Source organism: Chroicocephalus ridibundus, chromosome 8 (assembly GCF_963924245.1).
Source record: "Chroicocephalus ridibundus chromosome 8, bChrRid1.1, whole genome shotgun sequence".
Lineage (NCBI taxonomy): Eukaryota > Metazoa > Chordata > Aves > Charadriiformes > Laridae > Chroicocephalus > Chroicocephalus ridibundus.
Genome location: NC_086291.1, coordinates 29,342,929 through 29,367,068, shown reverse-complemented (window position 1 = coordinate 29,367,068; position 24,140 = coordinate 29,342,929). Strand labels below are relative to the sequence as shown.

Here is a 24,140-nt window from a genome sequence, read left to right as displayed (position 1 = left end):
TGTGTGAGAGCCACAGCTGCAGGTGTTTAAATTCAAGTCTTCCATTTGAAGCTGCTCTGAATTTAATAGAATCAGAATCGCCTAGACTGGAAGGGACCTTTCAGATCACCTAGTCCTAACTGCAGATCATCAACCTAAGTCTGACAAAAACCATCACTAAACCATGTCCCTCAGCACCACGTCTACCCGCCTTTTAAATACGTCCAGGGATGTGGCCTCAACCACTTCCCTGGGCAGCCTGTTGCAATGCTTGATAACCCTTTCAGTGTAAAAATTTTTCCTAATATCCGTCCTAAACCTCCCCTGGCGCAACTTGAGTCCATTTCCTCTTGTCCCATCGCCTGTTACTTGAGAAGAGACCGACCCACCCTGGCTACACCCTCCTTTCAGGGAGTTGTAGACAGTGATGTTTGTTAATGCCACATACGATACTTATCATTTTCCATAGAATAAAATTTTCTCTCCCTCTTTTTTCATTTGCACTCTGTAAGTACTTAATTTTTTAAATTAATGACTAGCTAGGTATGACTGGGTGACTTATCTAAGTATTAGCATCATTTCCATGAATAGTTTTATCCTTTTTATAAACACACATTCACAATTCAGAAATATTTAAAAGGCCACCAGGGCTGTAAGGGTAGCTTTGCTGCGTACAGTAATGGGTTCTTATACCATGCTTATAATCCATCTGTGTATCTTTAGCATTTTTAATACACCTTGCTCTGCAATACTAAGGTGCCATCTGTATCTCTTCTTCAGGCTCGGTTGTTTTTCTCCCTTCCCAATTATATCTATGCACTAAATCCTTTAAACCTCTATCCAGTCTGCAACTTCATTGGCTCAAACTAATAAACAGAATTTTCTAATTCCCTTTTGGTAATCCTATTACCTGTCCCAAGCTATTTCTGCAAGGGTCATCACTACACAGAGATGTAAATCTGAGACCAGGTCTACCCGTGGTCAGTTGTAATCCAGCTCCTCTCCTGGAAACCACCAAGGACATTTGTCAGCACTCGGAAAAAGCAGAGCTGAGCAACTGCGCCTCGCAGGTAGTGATTTGTATGTTGATTGCCTTTCAACTTTTATTTTAGTACAGGAATAAAATACGGTGTTTCAAAGATGGCCACAGCTGCTAAAAATTATTAGTGCCATATTAAGCATTCTAATAGGTAAACTTAACTGATGCGGTCTCTCAGAAGAGCTTTACCTTTGGCCTCAGGCTGAAATGTAGGTGTTGAGATAAAAACTAATGCCAGATTTCCAGTTATTAATTTGGCAGGCTGTTTTGATTAAACTGAGAATAACAAGCTACAAGAGTTGTCGTTATGCATGCTTTAAATAAATACTTGCTCTAGCATGGACAGTAAGTGGTGCTTCACGCCAGATGGAGTAATTTTGGAGAAGAGGAAATATATTAGAAATCTGACCCCTGAGCACTGACGGTGCTGAATATTGGAAGCGACACCTATGTCTAATTTAACAGGACTTTTATATTCCTTGCATGGAATCCCATCTCTCTTTATTTGATCTTGTCACTGATTTAATTCAAAATGGGATTTCTGCTTTTTTGTAACCTGTCTTTGAGTAGTAACCTGTATATAAGAATCTGCAAGAGAATATAAACACGGCATTTCTTCTGCCTGTACTGCGATGAAGTTGTGTGCTCTGGGGAAGGGTGAGTGAAGGGTTCAAATGTCTGGGATAATCCCCAGAAAATTTTCATGCGTAGGTCCATCGTTTTCAGAGCCTCCAAGAAACTCTAAATCCTAACTTTAGAATAAATCCTTCTTACCTGGGTATCTAATTTCAGGCTCAGAATTGTTTTTTTGCAAAAGAATGTTTTGCTAAGTATAAATATTGGTGTGAAAGAATAATAAGCCAAATGTATTGGACAAGAAATTTCACTATGCAGCTGGTGTGACAGCGTTAATTTTAGGCAGGTTGCGAGTACGTAACTAAAGGTATAAATGATGTGTTACATGAAAAGATGAAGAAAATGTGCCTGTCTAGCTGGTGAGCCTACCTAATTTGAGGGCAATCTGCCATCAACAGCAATGGAAAAAATCATCGGGTCCACAGTTCAGTGGAGATGCACGGACTGCTTGACTTACCTCCCAGTATTTTGCTGTTCTCAGTGGCACTTCTTTGTCATTTGTACTCAGATTTGGATTTGTCAGTGGATATAAGAACAGCAATATTTATTTATAATTATATATATATATGTGTCAATCCTTAGAAAATAACCATAACATGAGCAAACAAAAAAACTTAGTATATATAACAGCCCACTAACCCCCCATTTTTGATACTGAGAGATTGCTTTCTACAGCTGAGATCCCCCAGATGATGAGCATGTTGTGAACTGTACAGGTCTAAGTAGTCTAGAAACCTTGGGGAAAAATTGCATTTTGGATTCTTGCTTCCACCCTGCTTACACGAACAATGTGATCTTCGCAATCAACAGCTTCACAAGTTTTTTGAAACTTCTTTGACAGGAGGGGACAGCTTGAACATGAAGTCACTCTTCTGCAGCTGATAAATACCAGATTGCTAGAATTATACGTGAATACTTTATCCTATTTCAGAATAGGATTTTAAGCTGATCTCTGTTATAAATATTAATGTCTAATCCTAGCAATTCTAATTACAGCACAGCTAAAATAACGGAGAAATGCATTAGGGAATGAAAGATAGTAATCAAAATAATACAACTTGGGAGCAAATTGCATAGCTGAAGATAAATGCTATATGCCAGTATATGCAACTACTCGTATCCGGTGATAAAGGGAACTTATCATGAGCAGCAGTGGATCTTGAGACCATCACAGGGCTCCCTTATTTCTAATTTACAAAATGCAAAAACCCTACAGGTATCCTACAACTTCAGAATGCTCATGATACCATCTGTCCGTATCCTCATCTCAACTGCAAAGTTTTTTCCTGAGTCAATTACATTATTAAAGGACATCCCTGCCCCCTTCCAGGCCTCCAAAACAAAAGAGCAAAGAGAGCACCAATTCAGAAAAAAGGGCCTGATACAATCAGTAGCTGTGCCTCAGTTAGGAAATAACTTTCAATAAATATTGAATATTCAATATTAATTCAATATGAATATTGAATAGACTGGATTACAGGGATTAGGCAGATCAGTTGTGCAACTAACTGCCGTTAGAGGCAGCTGAGATTCTCACTATATGCAGAGACTGTGCAATTTCAGAATAGTCTTAAATGCAGAAGACACAAGATTTACAAAAAAACTACATCACCCTTAAATTTCCACCCTTTCTCTCAGACCTATTGTATTTTTAGACCACTTTCAGATAGCTAGTGGCACAAAACCAGAATAACAAACCCGTATTCCACAAGCCAGCTCTGGACAGAAACCCCTCCACAGACCATACAGCACCCTGCTTAGACACCAGTAAGCAATGAGAGGAAAGAAAAATCGGATTGCCTCCATGATTTGGTACGTTTAACATGGCAAAAGCATGCAGCGAACTCAGCTGGAGAGTCTGGTAACTAGCTTTCAGTGCTATCCCATCTTAAACTACATAACAGGCTTCATTTTAAGTCATGTGGCTAAGCACAGTTAAACTGAATTATAACCTTAATTCTGAATTCATTGAATGAGCACAAAGATTTAGCCTGAGTCCCAATACAGTGAAATGTTACTCACTGATTTAAATGTAAGCTGGAACATGCTATAAATCAACACAGAGAACTGTTATATTGCGACAAGCACACACCAATTTTTGCCTCTGATGTTCAGTGCTACAGAGTTCAAATGAAACCTGTAGAGCAATTTTCGCAATCAGCATCCAAGTAGAGAGCAATTCTTATTCTGCTGCTTACTGGAAGGAAGATATCAAAGAACTCTGAGTAGAAGAACATAAAACAAATGAGAGAAATGGGGTCTACCCAATACCAGGTATGAGCAGAGTTGGCCAAAATTAGGGGAATAGCCCTTTCTGTGTAAAAGAACAAAAATCAAAACGAAACAAAAAAGTCCCTTTGAACTATTTCAAGTGAAAGACTTTTTGAATTAATGATGCGTCTTGTATTAATTCTTTTTTTAAAGTTGAAATTAAACATTTCCATTTTTATTAGCATTTTAATTTCAGACAAACATGCAAGATAAGGGCAACAACAAGTAGAGGAAGTATGATAAACCTGAAAAATAGCCCCGTATATTTGCCTGCCCAAACAAGAAAGTGGTTTTGATGACCCAGGACCCTTTCAACTCTTAACAGCCACAGAAAATAGAAGAGAAAGAAGGAACATGCATTAAATCATAGTGAGAAAATGCTGTATAGTTTTTCTTATCGCATTCAATCAGAGGAAGGGATGGCGATGTTGCGGGAACGGTGATTCCCGTGGAGAGAGCTAAGCTAAGCTTTAATGAGCCACCTCAGCTGCTTCGAGCAAAGTCCCTGCTGCCTCGCAAAAATCCACATGATCAAAAACCCCTCGAGAAATTTCCGAATTACCACTCTTGTTACCTAAACCAGCCATCTGAGTAAGGCTCTGTGAACTGGAACAGCAGCAGTAGCTTCAGCCTAAGCTCCTCCACGCCCGCCGGCAGGTTCAGTTCTTGGTCTTTCTCAGCCTCATAGAAAACTGATGGCTGACAGGTCTTGCAGAGAGCCAGGTGAAAGTGTGTTATCAAAGCTCTTCTTAACAAAAATCTATTTCACTGATTTATTTTTTTTAATTGTTTCAGTGTTGATAAGAACTTCCACAAAAGCAGCATCTTTGCTTTTCAAACATTAAAGTAATAAATCCAAATGTCAGCTTGAAATTAAATTTGTTTCTATTTGCATATCCTTGCTATTTCAGTAGTATAAGTCATTCATAATATGACATCATAATTAAAATATTCTTAAATTATTCCATTTATGCAATATCTTAAGGAAAGTTGCTTTGCATAGAATTAAATATTTCATCTTAATTGAGATGAAAGCATGTTATAATAAAGTCTTGTCATTTTCATACAAAGTATCAAATAAAACAATTGTGGTTCTGTGTTCCTTCATAATTGCTGGAACCCTGTTAAAATAGCTGCCTCCAGCAGTTCCCAAAGATAAGCGCACATTCCCATTCCTCCTTATAGCAGGGATGCTGTCTATGATTAAATCAGTAAAGACACTAGCTATTCCTTTTCTCAGAAATCCCTTCAGGAAGGTCTTCAAGTTTTTAAATAAATCAAACTGAGACTGTTTTGAAAGAAATTATGAGATAAAGCCTTGGATCTCGCCTCTTTGAAAGCTCACAATGATGAAATGCCGTCACTGAAAATTTTAAGTTAAATCCAAGCAAATCAATGCTGTTGACCATCAAGTTTAGTGAGTGGTGTTGTCCTTTGAACCTGTGACATGCAAAACTGGTCATGGGGAGACCTCGTTTCTTTCCTGAGAAGAGATCCCAGAAGGTAGCATTTGGGAGCTGCTCACCTTCGTTCTTCTGTACTAGGGATGCTCTCCAGGTTTATTTTGTTCCATATCACATTTGGTTGCAGGAAAGAGGCACATTTGAAAATACAGCCCCGCTAAAAATAAGCTTGCTAAGACTCAAGCCAAACAGGATAAAGTAAGCCCTCAGAAAGAGTTAGCAGGAGTCAGGCTATACCAGATGAGGAAACATGCCAGCCGCTGACCATCTGAGGTCTAAATGCAGTGCCTGTAGACCCTGGGGACTTCCTCAGTGCCCATGCTACAGCCACCTCCAGGCACTCCTTGCTTTTCAGTAGACTGCCTCTCGCAATGAATGCAAATTTTTCTTCCCATTACCCATGCCTCCCTCCTCTCAAGATTAGTTAAATCCTGTAGTCCATCCAAAAAGGGTTTCCGGCCACCGAACCAAGTTGTCAGTAAACCACAGCCTACGGTAAACAAAACAAGTAGAACGCACGTATCCAGATCTTTCTTAGATGACTTAATAAATCATTTTAGAAAGTGGCTATTTCTTTAAAATACAGTACCAGTCATTTTAGGACTTTATAATTTTATGATTCTCTTCTGTTTACTATGAATATCGATGCATCATCCAAGACTCTCCTAAAATATTTAAAATACAGGAATTGATATAGATTTGCTCTCATATAGACCAAACTAGTGTTTATCGACCGTTAAATAGTTAAATGAGTTATAATTTGATTTTCTTTAGGGAGCTTGTTAGAACACATCAATAAATGAGGCTCTTACAAACTGATTCACATTTGAACTGTTCTATTGGGACAGTTAATGCTGTAACAGTCATTTATCATGTAAATCAAATAACTGACATCATGCTAATCTGAAATAGCATGGTTTTTTCCTCTGATTTATGATGCTCTCTGGTTTTGTATCTGAGTCTAATTCTCCCAAGGGGAGAGCGAGCGCCCTCGCATGCATTAACATCTTAGTCTTTAACACCGGACAATCCACAAATACAGCCCCTTCAAGCGATGAAGCCACAGCAAAAATCTTTTAGACACCAAAATCATTTCAGAAAAAAAAAAATCATTTGAAAAAAACACAATCACAACACCTTCAGTATCTCTTGTTCTGACTTCTCTTAATCCTATGGCCAGCTGCTGCAAACAGAAGAGGTCAGGACCTGGCTTCTCTTATTGCGTCAGCCGTACAAATTCTGTGATTCTGTAATGATAGCAATGAGACGTGGCGACTGACACTTTGCAGAAAGTACCTAAATCCTGCAGTAACTTTCTACAATATAAGGAACACTGTGTTCAGCCACTTACCACTCATTTCCTATTTTATTCACTAGAAACCTGTGCTGTTGAGTATATTTTCCATTTACCCTTAAGACTAGCACTGAGGAACCAAAGGAATTGAGGTATCCTTGCCCATACCTAGGACCACAGTATCTGTCACACTGTTATTTCTTGGGTTTTGCATAAGCATGTTCACATCACGCAGGTGATAGTAATGCTTCACCTGGGCTTTGCTCCAAATTCTGTCCCTAGGAGGTAAACTGGCATTCAAGGGCTGGATTGGTGTGCAGGTCCTGTTCGTGTGCACATATGAAGCGGATGAAATGAATCAGAGGCATTTACAGTAAGATGTTCTCCGATAAGATCATTTTGTTCCCTTCATTTTCCTTTTTCCCTTTCCCTGCTTTTCCCACCACTCTCCCACAAGGAAACCAGGTTCCTGGTACCTCCTGCTGCTTGTAACGACAAGACCTTCTCTCCTGAGGCGCTCTTCTTGTGCTCAGATGAATGTCACAAGCCTTCTGGAAAAGATCACTGTTAGATGGCTGCAGCCAGGCTGGCTTCTTAGGAGGTGGTACAACTGTAGCCTGGCCATAGGGAAGGGTAAAATATATGGAATTGATTTGAGGATAGAGCCATGGTAGCCCCTGTGAAGGAGGCTTAGAAACAGCTAACTGTACTCAGAAAAACTGGCCCAGAATTTGTGCTCCAGTCACTACATAAATAAAAGCAAAGTAAAAGGATTTACTATGCTGTTTATCTGAGATGTGTTTTGGAGCGGGATAGGGAAAAGCATGTGTTTTAAGCCATTGGCTTTTTCTCCAAATTGTAACATTTATTTACACATCCAGAAAAACTTCTGTAAATGCCTTAGTTGCTGCATAACTGCACCCCCAGTTTACTTGGGTTTGGTCTGCAAAGGACGCAAAACCACAAATTCTAATTTTATGCAGTTTTACAAGCCACATGTAAAGCTGTTTACAATTTAGCTGGCGAAACTTCACCATTATAATACGGAGTCAATCGCAGGATACAAAGAAAAACATGAAGCCTCTGGAACAATGCCAATGGTTTAAAAGATCTGGGCAGGAAAGGGATAAACTGGGAAGCATGGAGCTGACGTACCCTCTGCAGGAGCTACGGCTCTCCAGGGCTCTCTGTGGCCACACGGTATTGTCTGCTTTGCCTTTCATCTTCTGAGTAATAAAGGTAGCATGAGGAATACATTCCTACTATTGCTTTTACTTCATGCAATTGTAGTTCCCACAGGGATGTCAGGATCCGTGGAGACAATGTTATTTCAGATATTGCAAGCGAGGCGGCCGGGTGAGCCTGCAGTACGCACTGAGGAGCTGCAGCTGGTTGGAACAGGACTTGGACTTCCATCATTTAATCAATTACTTCATAAACGTTTACTGCATTTTCTGGTAAATGGTCAAGTTAAAAAAAACAACAACATTCTGCTCTAACACACCCAGCTGGCAACAGCTTTACAGTTCAACAGAGGAAATTTTTTTTCCTTCTCTTTTGGATCTACTGACCTGACTCAAGATTGCCTGTGCCTCTTCACAGTGGCTTTGCTGCCTTTTGACAAATACAGATATAATCCATTTTTACATGTGCATCTTCCCATTTCAGATAAACATGGGAATTAACCCCCAAGCTAGCAAATTTCACTTTTTGCAACCAATTTTGCATCCAAGAGCTGCACATGCAGCTATTGTGTGAGTGTCAGGAGAGAGGAACAACTTTTTTTTATTCATATTTCTGCACGCTTAAGAAACATTAGTGTATGGCTGTGAGGAGAGATCACAGAACTGCAGAACCATCCCAGCTTTAGGTAGTGCCTCTTTCCATAATGATAAGAGTGGCTGAAAGCTGTTAATACAGAATGAATATCCACTTAACAGTGTAACAGCCAGCAGGATGGGAGATTCACACCAGCCTAACCCACTCACCTGCGTTACACAGAGAGTCTCTCCACCCGAAAAAGGCAATACAGACCCATTTTCTGCAAAGCCACTCCCACCCATTGACTAGATAAAGTTGAGAAAAACCAGCTTCCCATTGTCGGTGCCTTAAGCTTAACTGCCCACAACAAGATGATGTGAACAACTAACACTGTCAACTCTTCTAAAACATGGAGATGTCCTTGGTGGAGTCTCAGGACACTTTGCCAGAGGGTAAGAAAGGGAATGGAAGAACAACAACCTAGTGGGTCTAGTGGGAGGTGTCCCTGCCCAGGGCAGGGGGCTTGGAACTAGATGATCTTTAAGGTCCCTTCCAACCTGAACCACTCTATGATTCTATAACAGCAAGCACCCGTCAGCCCGTTCTGCTCGGCTCTGCCCGTCAAACAGGAACAGCTTCAAGGCAGTAGGCTGGAAGACACAAGAAATTCTTGAGAGCAAAGGCTGAAGGTCTCTCCTTCGTCAATGTCCCTTTCCTTACCGTAGCACAGTCTTACTTGGTCTGCGCTGGCTTTACTCTCGAATCATCACCATGAGACATATGTAAATCTAATTAAACTGCCAAGAAGTTAATAAATGCTCCCTTGTCAAGAACTACTGCCCTGGCTTGCCCAAAGAATTAGGTGCTGCACTCTGTCTAACCAGGGTGAGTCCAGCTGCAGAGAAATGTACTAATTCAGTATTACAGTGTCAGAATTGGAAGATAATATAACTTTTCAAATGATGGCAAAGTGGCAAACAAAATCTTCACACATCTCAGAGGATGCATGTGAATGCTCAGAGAAAGCCAGGAATGAAGAATACGTGGATTTGAAAGCTTTCCTGAACAACTATTTTTTTCAAATTGATTAATTCTCTCAAATTTGAAAGCAAGACTGTTTAAGTAGACCCTGCATCTACAGGGAGCCTGTTGCCTAGGTCAAGTGTGCCTTTTACAGGTAATGATAACAAAGTCTGGGTATAAAGAAAGCAAAAGCAAGAATTCCTACTGATTTACAGTTACAAATACACATTTGAAAAAACTTCAACCAAGCTAAGAAAAAAACAACCAATCCACACCAGAATTAAATATTATCATTTCTGAGACAAACCTATTTTACTAACTGTTTTCTGGGGGCATTTTTCTGCATATCCAGAGCCTTAGGAGGCTTTCTTGGTCAAGCCCTACCCCAGGACAGTGGATGTTCTCCTAACTTCGGAAGTTTTGATTCCTCCCAGCCCTCGCCTGCAGGGACCATTTTATTTATTTTGGTTTTTGATGGAAAGGAGCAGTAAGAGTTTCTAAAGTCCCTACAGGGTACGACCTCTTCTAGGTCTTTAATTAACCTCACAACAAATTTTAGTTTCGTCCCTTTTCCATAAAATGCCAGCCATCAACCTCTCTAAATGCCTGCCTCCAGTCACTTCTAGAGTTACAGCTCTGACATAAGTGATTTTTGACAAATTATAGGGATTATATGCACTGCCAAACATCTGTTGAGCTTGGAAAAAAATTATATAAAATCTCTCCCCTGGGCTTCTGTAATTAATCATGCTGCTGCTTATTACAGCAATAAACTCCAACCAAAGCTCTAAAGGACATGTTAATTCTAGCAGGTATACAGATGCTTACTTAGAGTTCAGAAATTAAATATGTACCTAAACATCAACTGGAAACTCTGTCCTGACTTTCAGAGTACCGGGGTGAAATGCTCAATCCATCTGATAAATTGGGCCAGGCACTGAGGTTAAACATGGACTGAGGTTCACGCCCTTAAATATCTGCATTTGAAAACGCTGGCTGTTCTGCTTTCGCTTCAAATAAACATTTTCTTAGGATCCAGCCATCCTCCTCTTCCACACCACCTGATACATCCAAGTTTATTTAAAAAGGACAGAAAGGAATAATAGGTTTCCTGACAGAATTAAAAAAAAAAAAAAGGATGAATTCCTCAAAATAGTAACAAACACTGTAACCGCTCCAACAAATATATAACACGCTCCAAAAATTCAAATCCTCAGTTTCAAGAGACATTCACCATTTAATATACAAAAATAAGCTTTTTCAAGTAAAATACTTTGATAATGATAATTGAGATTTGACATTATTAATGCCAACTAATGCTTTTTCTGAAATAATAAAACAAGTCCTGCTTTAAAATACCTGCATTCTCTCTTTCCATCCAAAACATAGTAGGTTCTGTGGTAGAAGTGAAGCGGATTGATGTGAAAGATGTTAAGCTGATTTCCCATTTCAGAGTGAAATCCAGAAATAAATGTGCAATCCATAAAAGATGAATAATTTTGGGTGCATAACTATAGGCCAAATTTTGAAAGACTTAAAAAAAAAAAAAGAGGAAGAGAAAGGGATAGTTTTTTTAATTCTATGATTTTTTTTTAACCTAACACAATGCTGAAGCCGGGGTGGTCACACAGGGAATTTCCTAATTGGCAAAGCCTTAAAGGTAAATGAAACACTGGACTGCATCTATTTAAAATGTTTCAATCTCACAAATAAAGAACGGCGTAACTCTCCTAAAGCGGATAGAAGCAATAATCCAATCCCATAACCCTCTCATCAGTCACACTGACTTGCAGCAAAGCTGACAGCTTTCTACGTCAACCCGTTCTGGTTTATATTTTCTTCCTGTCGTATGGTCTCTTCTTTAAGCAAATAAAGCCCCGTTCTGCTGTTTGGAAATTATGTTTTTTCCCCAAACACAGTGATCTAATCACTACATGATACACCATCCTCTTACTTTAGGTAAGCCTAGGAAATTTCCATTTATCCATATAATAAGCTTGTCTGTGCACATCTGAGTAACACAATGCTGGCGTGAGGGGTCAAAGCAGGAGACCGCGGCTCTGAAGGATGGCTCTTAAATCTGTATTTACCCACCCACCTCACTGTGAGGGACCCGATTGCCTCTGAAAGCAAAGGGAGCTGCAGGAACTATGTGTATCCGACCAGCAGCTACGCAGCTTGGTGCCTACGTCATGGGGAGCAGATCACCAGAAGTGCCTACAGCTTTCGGCTCCCTCCGCAATGCTCTGGCAATGGGTCTGGAATTCTGACCTCCAACCTTGACATGGATTTGGCTTACGTAATGATGCTAAAGCCTCTTGCAAATCTAAATGTATGCATGACCAAGGTTGGACAGTGCTCTAGCTTTCCGTCCCCCCCCCCCCCCCCCGCCCTGGCTCCCCCGCCTTTTTTTTTTTAAAGGAACCAGCTGAAAAGCACTTAGAATCATAGAATCATAAAATGACCTAGGTTGGAAGGGACCTTTCAATCATCTAGTCCAACCATCAACCTCAGTCTGACAAAAACCACCACTAAACCATGTCCCTCAGCACCACGTCTACCCGCCTTTTAAATACCTCCGGGGATGGTGACTCCACCACTTCCCTGGGCAGCCTGTTCCAATGCTTCACAGTCCTTTCAGTGTAAAATTTTTCCTAATATCCATCCTAAACCTCCCCTGGCGCAACTTGAGGCCATTTCCTCTTGTCCCATCACCTGTTCCTTGGGAGAAGAGCCCGACCTCCCCTGACCCCCTCCTTTCAGGGAGCTGTAGAGAGCGAGAAGGTCTCCCCTCAGCCTCCTTTTCTCCAGGCTGAACAGCCCCAGCTCCCTCAGCCGCTCCTCACAAGACTTGTGCTCCAGACCCCTCACCAGCTCTGTTGCCCTTCTCTGGGCCCACTCGAGCACCTCAATGTTTTTGTTTTATGGTGAGGGTCCCAAAACTGGACACAGCACTCGAGGTGGGGCCTCACCAGTGCCCAGTACAGGGGAACTGTCACTTCCCTAGTCCTAGTCACCCCACTGGTCCTGATACAGGCCAGGCTGCTGTTGGCCTTCTTGGCCACCTGGGCACACTGCTTGGTTCACACAATACTGGTGTGCTCCAACCCCCCACCCAGTCTCTTATTCAGAAAACATGCATTTTGACTAACAGTAAGAGCTACACAATATACAGAACACGGCATGAAAAATGACCAGTCTTGGAAACGTAGCCCTTTGTATAGTACCTACGAAAAAAGATCACAGCCGGGCCTGACGCACGCATGCCATAACCATGCAAATCCTGCAAATACACCATCAACCGCCTCCACTCAGCGCTGCAGAGCACACAAGTCACTGAAAAGGTTCTGGTGACACTGATGAGCTCTGGATTAGGGAAATGCCACCGTTGCTAGCACGGGAAGATGCCCACCCTCCCACGAGTAGGCGCAGAGTCTCACACACAGAGGACTCATTCCATTCTGCTATGCTGGGACATCTCCACTGCCTAGGCAGGGGTGAACGATGCCTTATTCCAGTTCCATGTTATTTTGCCCGATTCTCCCAAATTCCAGCAATCTGCACATTTAAATCCATAGCTGCTCCTTCTCTTGGCTCACTTGCTAAAGAAGCTGCCCATCCGCTGGGTAAGTTTGATGGCCATTTAACAAGAACAAACAGGGAAGGAATTCTGCAAATGGAAACCAGGAAAAATGGGCAGAGAAGGGAGATTCAAATTAACGCCTGGGTAGAGGGAAATGGTGTTAAAGTCCAGACACTTTTCCCAAGAGGCAAGAGCCAAGGGGATGCTCCGGGCACCCATACCGACTGACCAGCCGCCCACGCACAGCTCGAAACATGAATGTGCAATCACATCTCACTGACAAAGATCCTTTACTTTTCATCCTTCCATTTCCATGAGTCCCTCAAATTTCATACTTCCCAGTTCATAGGCAATGTCCCACCAATTACTGGGGATTAGCGGCATGCTGCTGATTTATAGCCTTACCTAAACCCAGACACAGAACAGCATTTTCAGCGGGATTTGCACACATGAAGAGCAGCAAGTTTTTGCCTAGGGCGTGTTGATATTTTCAGGAAAATGTTTCTCATGTTTACTTATTGGACTAGTAGCAAAAGCTCTTACTTTAGAAATCAAGTTTTATTTATTGGCTTTGTCCTTTACAGAATGCATCTTGCCTTTTACTGTTTGTTCAGAGGTTTATTTTTTTTATTTTCCCTCTCTCTGTAACTATAATTTACCACTAGAAGACACTATTTTTGTATTTACAGCTGCAATATATTACAGGGAATAAATAAGCCTTTGTTACAAATGCACAGGTACAGTGCTTTCTTCCTGAGCTACCTCAGAAATTCAATATGCATAAGACAAAATAGTTTAAAAAAAACTTTAAAAAATTCTAATTTGGGGTAAACAGAAAATTCTCTGTGAAGGTCAAAGGCACAAAATGTTTGTTACTAAGTAGAAAGCATTCTTTCACATTGGATAAAAAGCAACACTTTATTAAATGGTCATTTCTAGCCTGTAGTAAGGCTGGCCCATCTGGTCTAATAACAACAGAAGGACAAGCATCAGTGACAGGAATCGCTGTTCTTGGGCTACAACAGACCCAAAGCTCATAGAAATTAAATGGTAACTTCAGGCATGTACTTGGAGTTTGGCCTTTTTCCTTGCTGAAGAAGTGACTTTTGGGACACAGAAAGGTCTCAAATCTCCTCTATGAAGAAACTGTCATTTTTGCTTTCTTCACTCAGAAAGCCTGACATGAAGACAGGAAAGTAAACAAGTTATAGAATGATCAGTCTCTTAAAATATGTATGTGAAGTCACTATATGCGTTACAAAATACAGCCTAAGACATTGATGATCTGAAGACTTGATACGGAAAATTTTTTCTCCCCCTTAGTACTTTTCAAATAAAGATGTCAGGAGCCACTTTCATTTGTCAGAATCAATAACAAAAGCTAATGAAAATGCAATATATCTTTTAAATCAGCAATTTCTTCCCCCACAAAGATTGCTGTTCAACTGGCACATTGCGTGCTGTTAAAATGGTGCAAAGGGAGAACTTGAGATGAGTGGCAATGAAGCTGGTGTCCTGAAAGGTCTGTCGGTAATTCCTTAGAACTAACAGACACAAATATCTTTAGCTATGATGTTTATTATCGCCTTACCATCACTGCGCATCATCCTGTTTGACTTTACCACCCTCTCAGGATATTCTGCTCTGTGTCCTCTTACTCCGAGCAAGCATTTAGCAGGATTGTGAGACTGCACATTTATGTAAAATAAATAAATAAATCAGATTTAAAGCAGTAAGGATTCTCTAAGAGATGGTTGCAATGACCAGGGATGTACGTTCTCCAGCACACAAGTCCATCCCTATCTAATGCAGCCATCCCCACGCAGCCAAGTGCAGCCCCTGACTTCCACACTCCACGATGCTCCCAGGTGACGCAGGTTGTATTAACAGATGACCTTAACAAATTTCAAAAAAACACCACCATCTGTCAACTAATTAGCACCCACTGGCAGCTGGGAGCGCAAACATGGCCTGTCCGAGGGGTTGCAGAGTGCAGCGGCTCTTATAAGAGCTGCTGTCTGACACAGAGGATGGCTCTAGCTGTCCCAGCAGTGGGCACACCAGCTTCCAGTGCACCTGGAAAGCTGGGGAGGTGCCAACTTTAGATCTGAGACATCTTATGATGGGTCGTTACCAAGGGCTCTGTTACACTGTCTTTACTTTCTCAGCTTTGCTGTCTCAGCATTACGCACTGACATTTCCACACGGAGGCACTTGCACAACATGCTCCAGAGCTGGTAGCACCTACATTTCTCCAAATATCAGGAACTTCACGTTGGAAAATGCTGCATGCCCAGCACATAAAAGAACACCACCACCCTCCCCCCCAAAAAACAAACAAAACACTGAACTACCAGCCACAAAAAAACCCTTATCTAAATCCTTCCCAAGGATGTGGGAGAACTTCCTACCCTGGTGATTGCCCGTTTTTGCCCACGCAGAAAACACAACAGCTTACACCTTTTTCCACTGAGCTCTCTTCAAAGGAAGAGTATATGCTAGAGGAGAGGCAGCTCATCCAGCTATAACCCAGCTTCCCACAGATCTCCTTGCAGGTACATGTTCATATGCCTGTGTCCTCAGGTACCTAATTGGGAAACACCTGGCTTGGACAGCCTGATTCTCACAGTGCAAAGATAAGAATAATAAATATTTATAATTTGACTAAGCAGAAAGGAGAGCGGTTTGCGTGACTTGCTGCAGGCTCACAGCCTGACTCAGTGGCAGGGCCAGGATTAAGCTTAAGGAGTTCCCCACTTTCTGGTCCATGGTCAGCTTACCAGCCTCTGCACTGTCAGGGTTGTTGCCTCATGCCACACTGCAGAAGAATGGTGAAACACAGATTTCCACGCTGTTATGATTCACCTAATCTTTTCAGATTTATTAGGTACAGCAGATCAGTAACATAAATGTTCCAGAGAGTTTTCATTTGTTAAGCAATCGGTTCCCATCTCTTATGTTTCACCAGAAGCGTGGTCAGTTTTCTGGTTTGAGCCTGCAGCAGACTGCTTATGTTTCATATCCTCTATTTTTAGTGCCTTTCAGGGCTAAAAGCCACAAAACAGCAAAGCATACAGAGAATCAAACCCCCTCTTTTCTCATGGAACAAAGAAAATCCTCAGCACCAGCAGACAGAAAGAGCTTTTTGTAGATGTCCACATAAGTCACAGGTATGACTTCCCAGACTTTGACCCAGCATATCCACATAGCTGTGCATCCCTGACATGGCGAACATTTTTGTCTATTTGAGAAGGGATTAGTTTCATATTTCTATTTCAGAATTGACTGAATAGCAATTGATCCCATCATCTGGATCTATACGCTGACAATATATCTACAGAAAGAATTTATACTAATAAAGTATAATTCACTACTTGCTTTTCTTCCAAACGTATTTGCAATGCTTCCCACACGTTTTGATTAATTGCCACAAGTACATGTATGGAACAATTTTTTGCACGTTTACTAATCAGCTTTAGTCCCAATACACACAAGAATTGGATTCCTTGTGTCTTGCTCAGACATTATTCCACTTTATCCCTTGATGCTGGTATGTAAAAATGAAGGTGCATTTCCCCCTGTGCATCCATGCTACAACACTAATGTCACTCTAGTCTAACACGCCAGCGGCTTTTAAATATGGCATTCGTGGCATGACATTTTAGCGTTTGCTTCAAGATGGGATTAACTGTGAAATCAAATCACACTTACCTTAACATCTGAACCGCTAAAATTAGTCCAGACTAAATGGGAACCTTCATCTGTCTTACGACTCCCGTGGACAGTGACACTTTATCACATTAGAATTACAGGTTTTTTACTAAAAAGGAAACTTGTGACTGATGTGCAACATGAGAAAAAGACTCAGTGCTATGTGGTGGCAGAGTTCATGCAGAGGGCTATGTAAATGTCTATCAGCAGTGTAGTAAAAACGCATGTGAAGAATGGGTACTTTTCTCCCCCCGTATATCCTCCTGAAACAGATAACTAACCTTCTCATGAAAGCTGCAGGACTCCAAGAACATTTACTGTGATTTTTGGGAACCAGCAGAACACCGGCCTGACCTTGAGAGCTTGATGCTCTGGCCAAACCCTGCCACCCTGTCATGCTCTAGGACCACCCACAATTGGGCTCATCCCGTCGATGGGAACACACGAAGGGAAACCTCTTCCCTCAAAAAACTGCAGTTCTACTTCACCTCTCAAAAACTCCACCAGAAAAGATAAAAAGGGTGTTGCTTGAGTACTGCCATATCGCAGCGCCCTGTGATTGCTGTCTGGCTCCTTAGGTTGCCTTATTTATAGAAAGGGTGGAACAGGAAAGTGATTTTGATTTATAACCCCCATAATTCTTTCTGTTTTGTAACAAACATGGCCCAACCAGTACAAGCAGTCTAGCTCCGGGATGTTCAGAGGTCTCTTGCCCAACAGGTTCAAATACTTGGCTCCGTCTTCTGTATGAGAAGTGAGCAGTCCAGGTAACCCTTAAAAATAAATACTTAGAGCACTTGGAAAACTAATAGGTTCCCAATTCCAAGGGGGATTAAAAAAAAAAAAACCAACAACAAAAAAAAACCCAACAGAAAACTCACTACACATTCCCATTGCAGAAAGTTTTACAACCACTACTTCCTTCACACCATGTTCCCAATATTCTCTGATGGCTGAGAAGGAACAGTAAAATGAAGAAACCCTCGCCAAGGCACTTTCAGTAAAAATCTGGACAGGCATCCTTTTAAAGAGACTGACATATATCCTAATTGCTTTTTATGACATGATGAGAAACTCTACAATTATTATGTGTATTTTGATCTGCACTGATACATAACAGCTGCAGGAAATTACACACTGCACTGTACCTGCTGCCAACTTATCCCTTTTCTAGCTTGTTATTAACCGTTCTCCTTTTTTGAACTTGCAGCGTCTCCCACTCCAGCCACCAAAATGGAAGAAAACGCCAACACCAGCTTTGAAGAAGATTTTGAAGGGCAGGCAACACACACAGGCAAGGAAACTAACTGCATTTTTTTTTAAATAAGCTAAACTGTCCCTGTTCACTGGGGAAGCCCAGGATTCAAGTAGATCCAATTGGTTTGCCAAACCCCTTGGATGGAAACATAGGCTCCAAAGCCAAAGAGAATGTATTTTGGAGTAAGTGATGCCCCTCACAGAAGGGCAGGTGACACTGAACTGATCTTTTTGCCAATCTTCCTCATAACTGAAGCAAATGGCAAACGCAGGAGACAACTGAAGAAGCCACCAACAGCAATGGCCCAATGCAGCTCCTGTTGGTTTATTGCTTCAGTCATGAATAATGGCCTTTCTTCTTCGGGGGAAAAGAGAAGAAAACAGAAGAGCAACAAAAACTCTCACACACTAGAACTAGGTTGTAAGGTTTCACTATAAAGGCTGAATTATTTTTTCTTTCGTATAGAAGGAACATGCAGTGCTAAAAGCAAACCTATAAATCCTTTTGGCAAACACAGCATAGCATTTAAAAGCTTTGAAAGCATCCTTCCTCAGAATCACAATTCTTTTTAATCCAGCACTCAATCACCATGATTTTTATGAGTACTGACATTGTATTCAGCTCTAAAGACGGGTATCACTTCATCCCACCCCAACAACAGGTAACTATATGTCAATCATTCCCTCCTCTGCTCCGAGGGCTTCTTTTCCTTTGTGCTATAGTAAATGTAGCTCTTGTAATAACTCTTTCTGGGGTTCTTTCCAAGCCATTCTTGCTGCTGCTGGTTAAGATTATTATATACGTATATTTTTTTTAGGGACCCAAACGGGGGGCACTATATCCACACCTAGGCTTCAAAATAGTTTTGTAAATCAGGCTACTGGACTGTTATCACTATGCCAAGAGGTTCAGGCTAATTCCTGCTTTGGAATCTTGTTTGCAAAAGATGAGGTCACCCTCCCTTTCCACTAAGGTGTGTAGTGCCTTTCGCCACCACTTCAAGACGTTGAAATTTAATCCAAAACCGAGTCTTGGCAACTGGCAACACCACATCTCTCTTCTAAGAGGGAGAGCTGCTTACCTAGCCTTTTCTAAATTTTCCATAGAAATAAACTTCACTCTGAAAACACTAAAATATTCCTTGTTTTTGCTTTAGAATCTAAAAATGTAGATTAACATTTTTGTTTTGAAAAACACCACTGGAATTTTGAAATTTATTTTTTTTCCCCATTTCAAAATTTAACTGCTTTAATTAACCATCTCCGAAGACCAAGATTTGGTCTTTGGCATTACAAGATTTTAGCATTACAATCAGAATTATCATAGCATTTTCTTACAGGTTACTCTTCCAGTGGAACATGTATGAACTTAAAAACAACCCCAAAACCTCAAGTGTCCTGTATTCTTAGTTTTACTCTAAGTCCCTAAGCATGTTACATATTCAAATACACCGTCTATAAAGAAATGCAAATATGATTCTACGAAATACTAGTTTTGGCCAACATGTCAGTTTTAACAGGTTTCGACATTCTCATCCTTTTTAACTACTCGTGTAGTTCACCACAATCCTTTTACAGGATTCTGATAGGAACCAGACCACCAAAGCGGTCTGTCTGTCTTTCTTTTGCAAGCTAATGTAATGCTTTGGTCACAAAGCTCTGCTTTTCAGCAGTCCTGGAGAGTGCTCTGGAAGGAGGAGGGGCAGACGGATAAACTGCAGCACAGGACAAAGCATCAAAGAGCAGAAACTTAAGACGGCTTCTTGTGGCAACCAGTTTCTCATCTAACTTCATCTCTCTTAGGGCCCAAAGGTGTGATCAATGACTGGCGGAAGTTTAAATTAGAAAGTGAAGATAGAGACTCCTTATCCTCGAGCAAGAAAGAAATTCTTAGACAAATGTCTTCACCACACAGATCTTTCAGTAAAGATGATAAAGACACCAGAGACAGATTCTGCCGTAAGGTAAGTAAAGCAAAATAAATTAATTTTGATTCTATGTAAAACATATCAGTTATAAGCTAGAAAATCCTGAATTTGCCAGACTTGATTCCTTTGCAATTTAGCAGAGCTCACACCATAAAGACAGAAATAATGCACGTCCAACCATCTATCTACTACTCTCTCAAGCAAAGTCAAACTTGAGTAAGATAAGCAGCATATTTCACAACACCATATCACACAACACAGAATTTGACCTTTCTTCCTCCCCTCCCTGCCTCAATGCTCTATCCTTGGTTAAGGCAATGGAAAATTTTTAACATGCTTAAAACCCTACTAGTCAGGATAGAGCTCTGAGCCTGAATGTCACTCATTGCCATTTACCAGTTCTGAAAGGGGGGGACACAAAACACCCAAATCCACAGGAATTAAACTAAACACCACTACAGTCACTGGCAAAATTCCCACCAACTCTGGAAGATCCAGAAGTTTTTTTTCCAAATATGGCAACTATCTTCAATACCATCAAGTTGACATGCAAGTGTTGAGACAGGATCTTCACCCATCTCTTGAAGAGACCTTACAGAGTCACTGTAGGACATGACTGTACTTCTGGCTAAGCTTTCGATGTGATGCTCTTTAGACAACAACTTAGTCTCTTCCTGTTTCAGTGCCAACAGATGACCACTTACTAATATAACATTCTCTCAATATTCACAGATGAGCATGCAGGAGTATGAATTAATTCATGATGAGCAAGAAGATGAAAGTTGCCTACAAAAGTACCGCAAGCGCTGCATGCAGGATATGCATCAGAGGCTGAGTTTTGGGCCAAAATACGGTTATCTGTGCGAGCTGCAGAATGGGGAACAATTCCTGGAAGCCATTGAGAAAGAACGCAAAACTACCACCGTCATCGTCCACATTTACGAAGATGGTATCAAGGGCTGCGATGCTCTTAACAACAGCTTGACCTGCCTGGCGGCCGAGTACGCCACTGTGAAGTTCTGCAAGATCAAGGCCTCCGACACAGGGGCTGGAGACCGCTTCTCAAACGAAGTGCTTCCCACTCTACTTGTCTATAAGGGTGGGGAGCTTCTGAGCAATTTCATTAGCATCTCTGAACAATTCAATGAGGAGTTTTTTGCTGTGGATGTGGAGTCTTTCCTAAACGAGTATGGGCTGCTACCTGAACGGGAGCTTCCAGCACTGGGAAATGGCAACACGGATGAGCAAGATGTTGAATAATTAGAGAGCCATGGTCCTTACTGTCTCCCTTTCCTCTTCATTATGTTGTAAATCAATCTCAGTAACACCCATCTCATTTAGAGAAGGCTGTCTTCACTAATTTATTTGTAAGATACATATATATAAACATTGCCTAACTGTTAGTATGTGAATTTTACTTAAAACACATACAGTCGTGTAAATAATTACTTCCACATCAACTGCAAGTAATAGGAAGAACAGGAGATGATATTGGTGATCTCTAAGAAATTCAGGAAAAAAAATAATTAAACATTGAGAGCCCATGCGTGTCTCCAATAAGCACAAGAGCTTAATGTCAACAGGAATGGGACTGATCCATCCCTTTGTGTACACAAAAAACCCATATCCATGCTCTGGAATTATGGCGAGTCCTGGCTCCTCTGGTTCACTCCTACTGACTTCAGTAGGACCAAGATTTCATCCTGCAGTTTTAAGGAGAAATAGCCTGATGTTCTTGCACTCCTAAACAGCTTAGGTATCTAGGATATTATTTTACGCTTCTGCATTTAACTTGCAATATTCATGAAAATAAAGACGTTAGCTCAGCGCTTCTGTAAGTTTGTCATCCAAGCAGCTAACACAGCCACATTACCAGCTAATTTCAGTTCATTGTTGCTCCCTATTTTGAACAGTAATATTTAAAATGTCTGTGAGTTACTGAAAAAGTATATTGTGCTTATGTAATAACTCTGAATAAAGCTTAACAGCTCTCAAAACCTGCCATTGGAAGCGTGAAATACATTGGTAGTATGCAACTCTAACCTTAAAAACATGTGAAATATTAGCAAGCACTCACTAGACATTTACTAAACTTAAAGTTTTAAGGTTTGCCAAAGGGATGCTGCTGAGAACCACAACGTAACAATTTATCTGAGAAGACAACACAAGGTGAACTCACTATAAACCTTCCTCTCTCTCTCTGTAGATGTAAAAACATCCACATCCTCCAATTCTGATACAAAACAACAAAACATGTCCACATTTCAACGATTTCTTTTGCACACTGGCAAAGCCGAAGACTGAATTTTACCCTGAGGACAGAAATATCTGTATCTTACTCTGACGATAGAAATATCTGTATCTTAACCGCATACAATTTTGCTGATAACATTTGAGAGAATCAAAATGTTAAAGATTATTTTCAGTACTCATATGACTCACCAGTTTTTATTTGATCTGATAGTTTCATGTTTTGCTGACTTCGGAGTGCTTTGGGTCAAGATCCCACCATGGAAATGTCACCCTGTGAAATTCTGCAGATGGATCAGTAAGAATTGAGTATTAAGTGGCCAGCACCAAGGAACCATTGCTCCAGTGATATAACCCACACATTAAAAGCAGATTCTTATCACTCTTTTAAACACATTTTTTCCCTCCACTTTTCATTCACTTGCAAAATTCACAGGGGCAGCTGAAAGTTACCCTACTTTCCAACAGATCTGCACAAAGAAACAATTCCACTCAAAAAGATTTGGGAAATATAACCCTGCAAAACTACTGAAGGAGTCATGAGATACCCTTTCAAACAAAATGATTTAAACTCAACTTATGCCTTGTTTTAAATAATGGTTAAAAAAAAAAAGAAAGAAAGAATATATATCTTTTTTCATTTGTCCAATTTTAGGGATTCTCAAAATGCTCCTGAATTTCTACTTTTAACATTGTTTTGCCATGGATTAATATTTTAACAGAGCACTAGAAACCTCACCTCATTGTACACTAGGCAACACGAATGAAGTTCCTGATCATCTCTTAACAATGTACAATCTTCTTCAACCTGTAAAACAAATCATTTTTTTATTTGACGAAGAATTCAAATAGCATCTTCCCAAAATGTTATGATTTCTGTGTTGTAGATTTCTGCATGCAGGACTGTCATAAGTTTTTCTGACAGAACTCCAGGTGAAATAAAGCTTTTCCCTTAGAGCAGTCCTTTTTCCCCTTACGGAAGCATGATGTTTACTCCTCAGCTAAAATCACCTTCATCTTAACATTTCATTTGCATCAGTCGCTTGACTCTTCAGAAAGCCACCATTTGCAGATACACTTAACGCTATGAAAATCTCATGGCCTTAAAACAGGTTACGTAGTAAATAATGAATTATCTTCTATCACAAGAATAACCAGTTCCTAAGCAGCAGGACAATATTCGCCTTGTATTTTTTCATGACATGTTTTAAAGAAGAGGCATGAAAAACGTCTGTCCTCTACACACCAGAAAAACTCCAAGTCACTGGTGGGAACTTAACATTCTTGAGAACTTTCCTTCTTTGTCAAACTTGGTTCAAAAGTTATTAGACTGCACATCAGCAGCCCGCTCACGTAAGCTTCACTTCTTTGAGAAGCCAAGCTGTAAGCAAAAAAACCTAATAAACAACAACCACCACAGAAACTACATTTATAGGTAGTTGTAAGAAATAAGCTGACACTCCAATTTAAGAGACAGATTAAGCATGCTTAAGCAGGATTTCCTTCAACCTGTAATTTAAAAAAAAACAAAGAAAAAGAAAACACACGTGACGCCAAGCCTCAACCGAAGCTCATGACTAATGAAGTTGCAAATAAAGCTCTGATCACTGCAGTCATCCATATTTCTACAGAAAAAAAATAATTAAAAACAAAAAGCAAGACCTGACTCAAACATTGTGCTACTATTTGGAGATTCTTGAATAACAAAAAGTAAATGCTTTAATAAACACATGGGAGCAGCCTTCCTGCCACCCTTGGCTATGGTTACTCTCCCTTTTGACTCAAAAGTCAAGAGACCCCAAGTGTCCTCAAATACTCTGATGCAGACGAAAATGGAGGAGAGGAAGTACTTAGCAATGGTGTCCCTGCTGAACAAACTGCTAACAGAAGCTCTAGTATGTTATGCTGAATGCTACCCTCGATAAGCAAGGAATTATAAACGCCA

The 24,140-nt window shown here is 40.7% G+C and overlaps 1 protein-coding gene across 1 annotated transcript; it reads left to right on the top strand.

The window, feature by feature from the left end:
- The first annotated feature begins 976 nt into the window (after positions 1 to 976).
- On the top strand, positions 977 to 21,205 carry PDC (phosducin). The gene is made up of 4 exons (XM_063344301.1): positions 977 to 1,049; positions 17,971 to 18,054; positions 19,821 to 19,981; positions 20,678 to 21,205. The coding sequence occupies exons 2-4, from the start codon at positions 17,994 to 17,996 to the stop codon at positions 21,203 to 21,205; spliced, it is 750 nt and encodes a 249-aa protein (XP_063200371.1). The 5' UTR covers positions 977 to 1,049; positions 17,971 to 17,993.
- Positions 21,206 to 24,140: the final 2,935 nt, after the last annotated feature.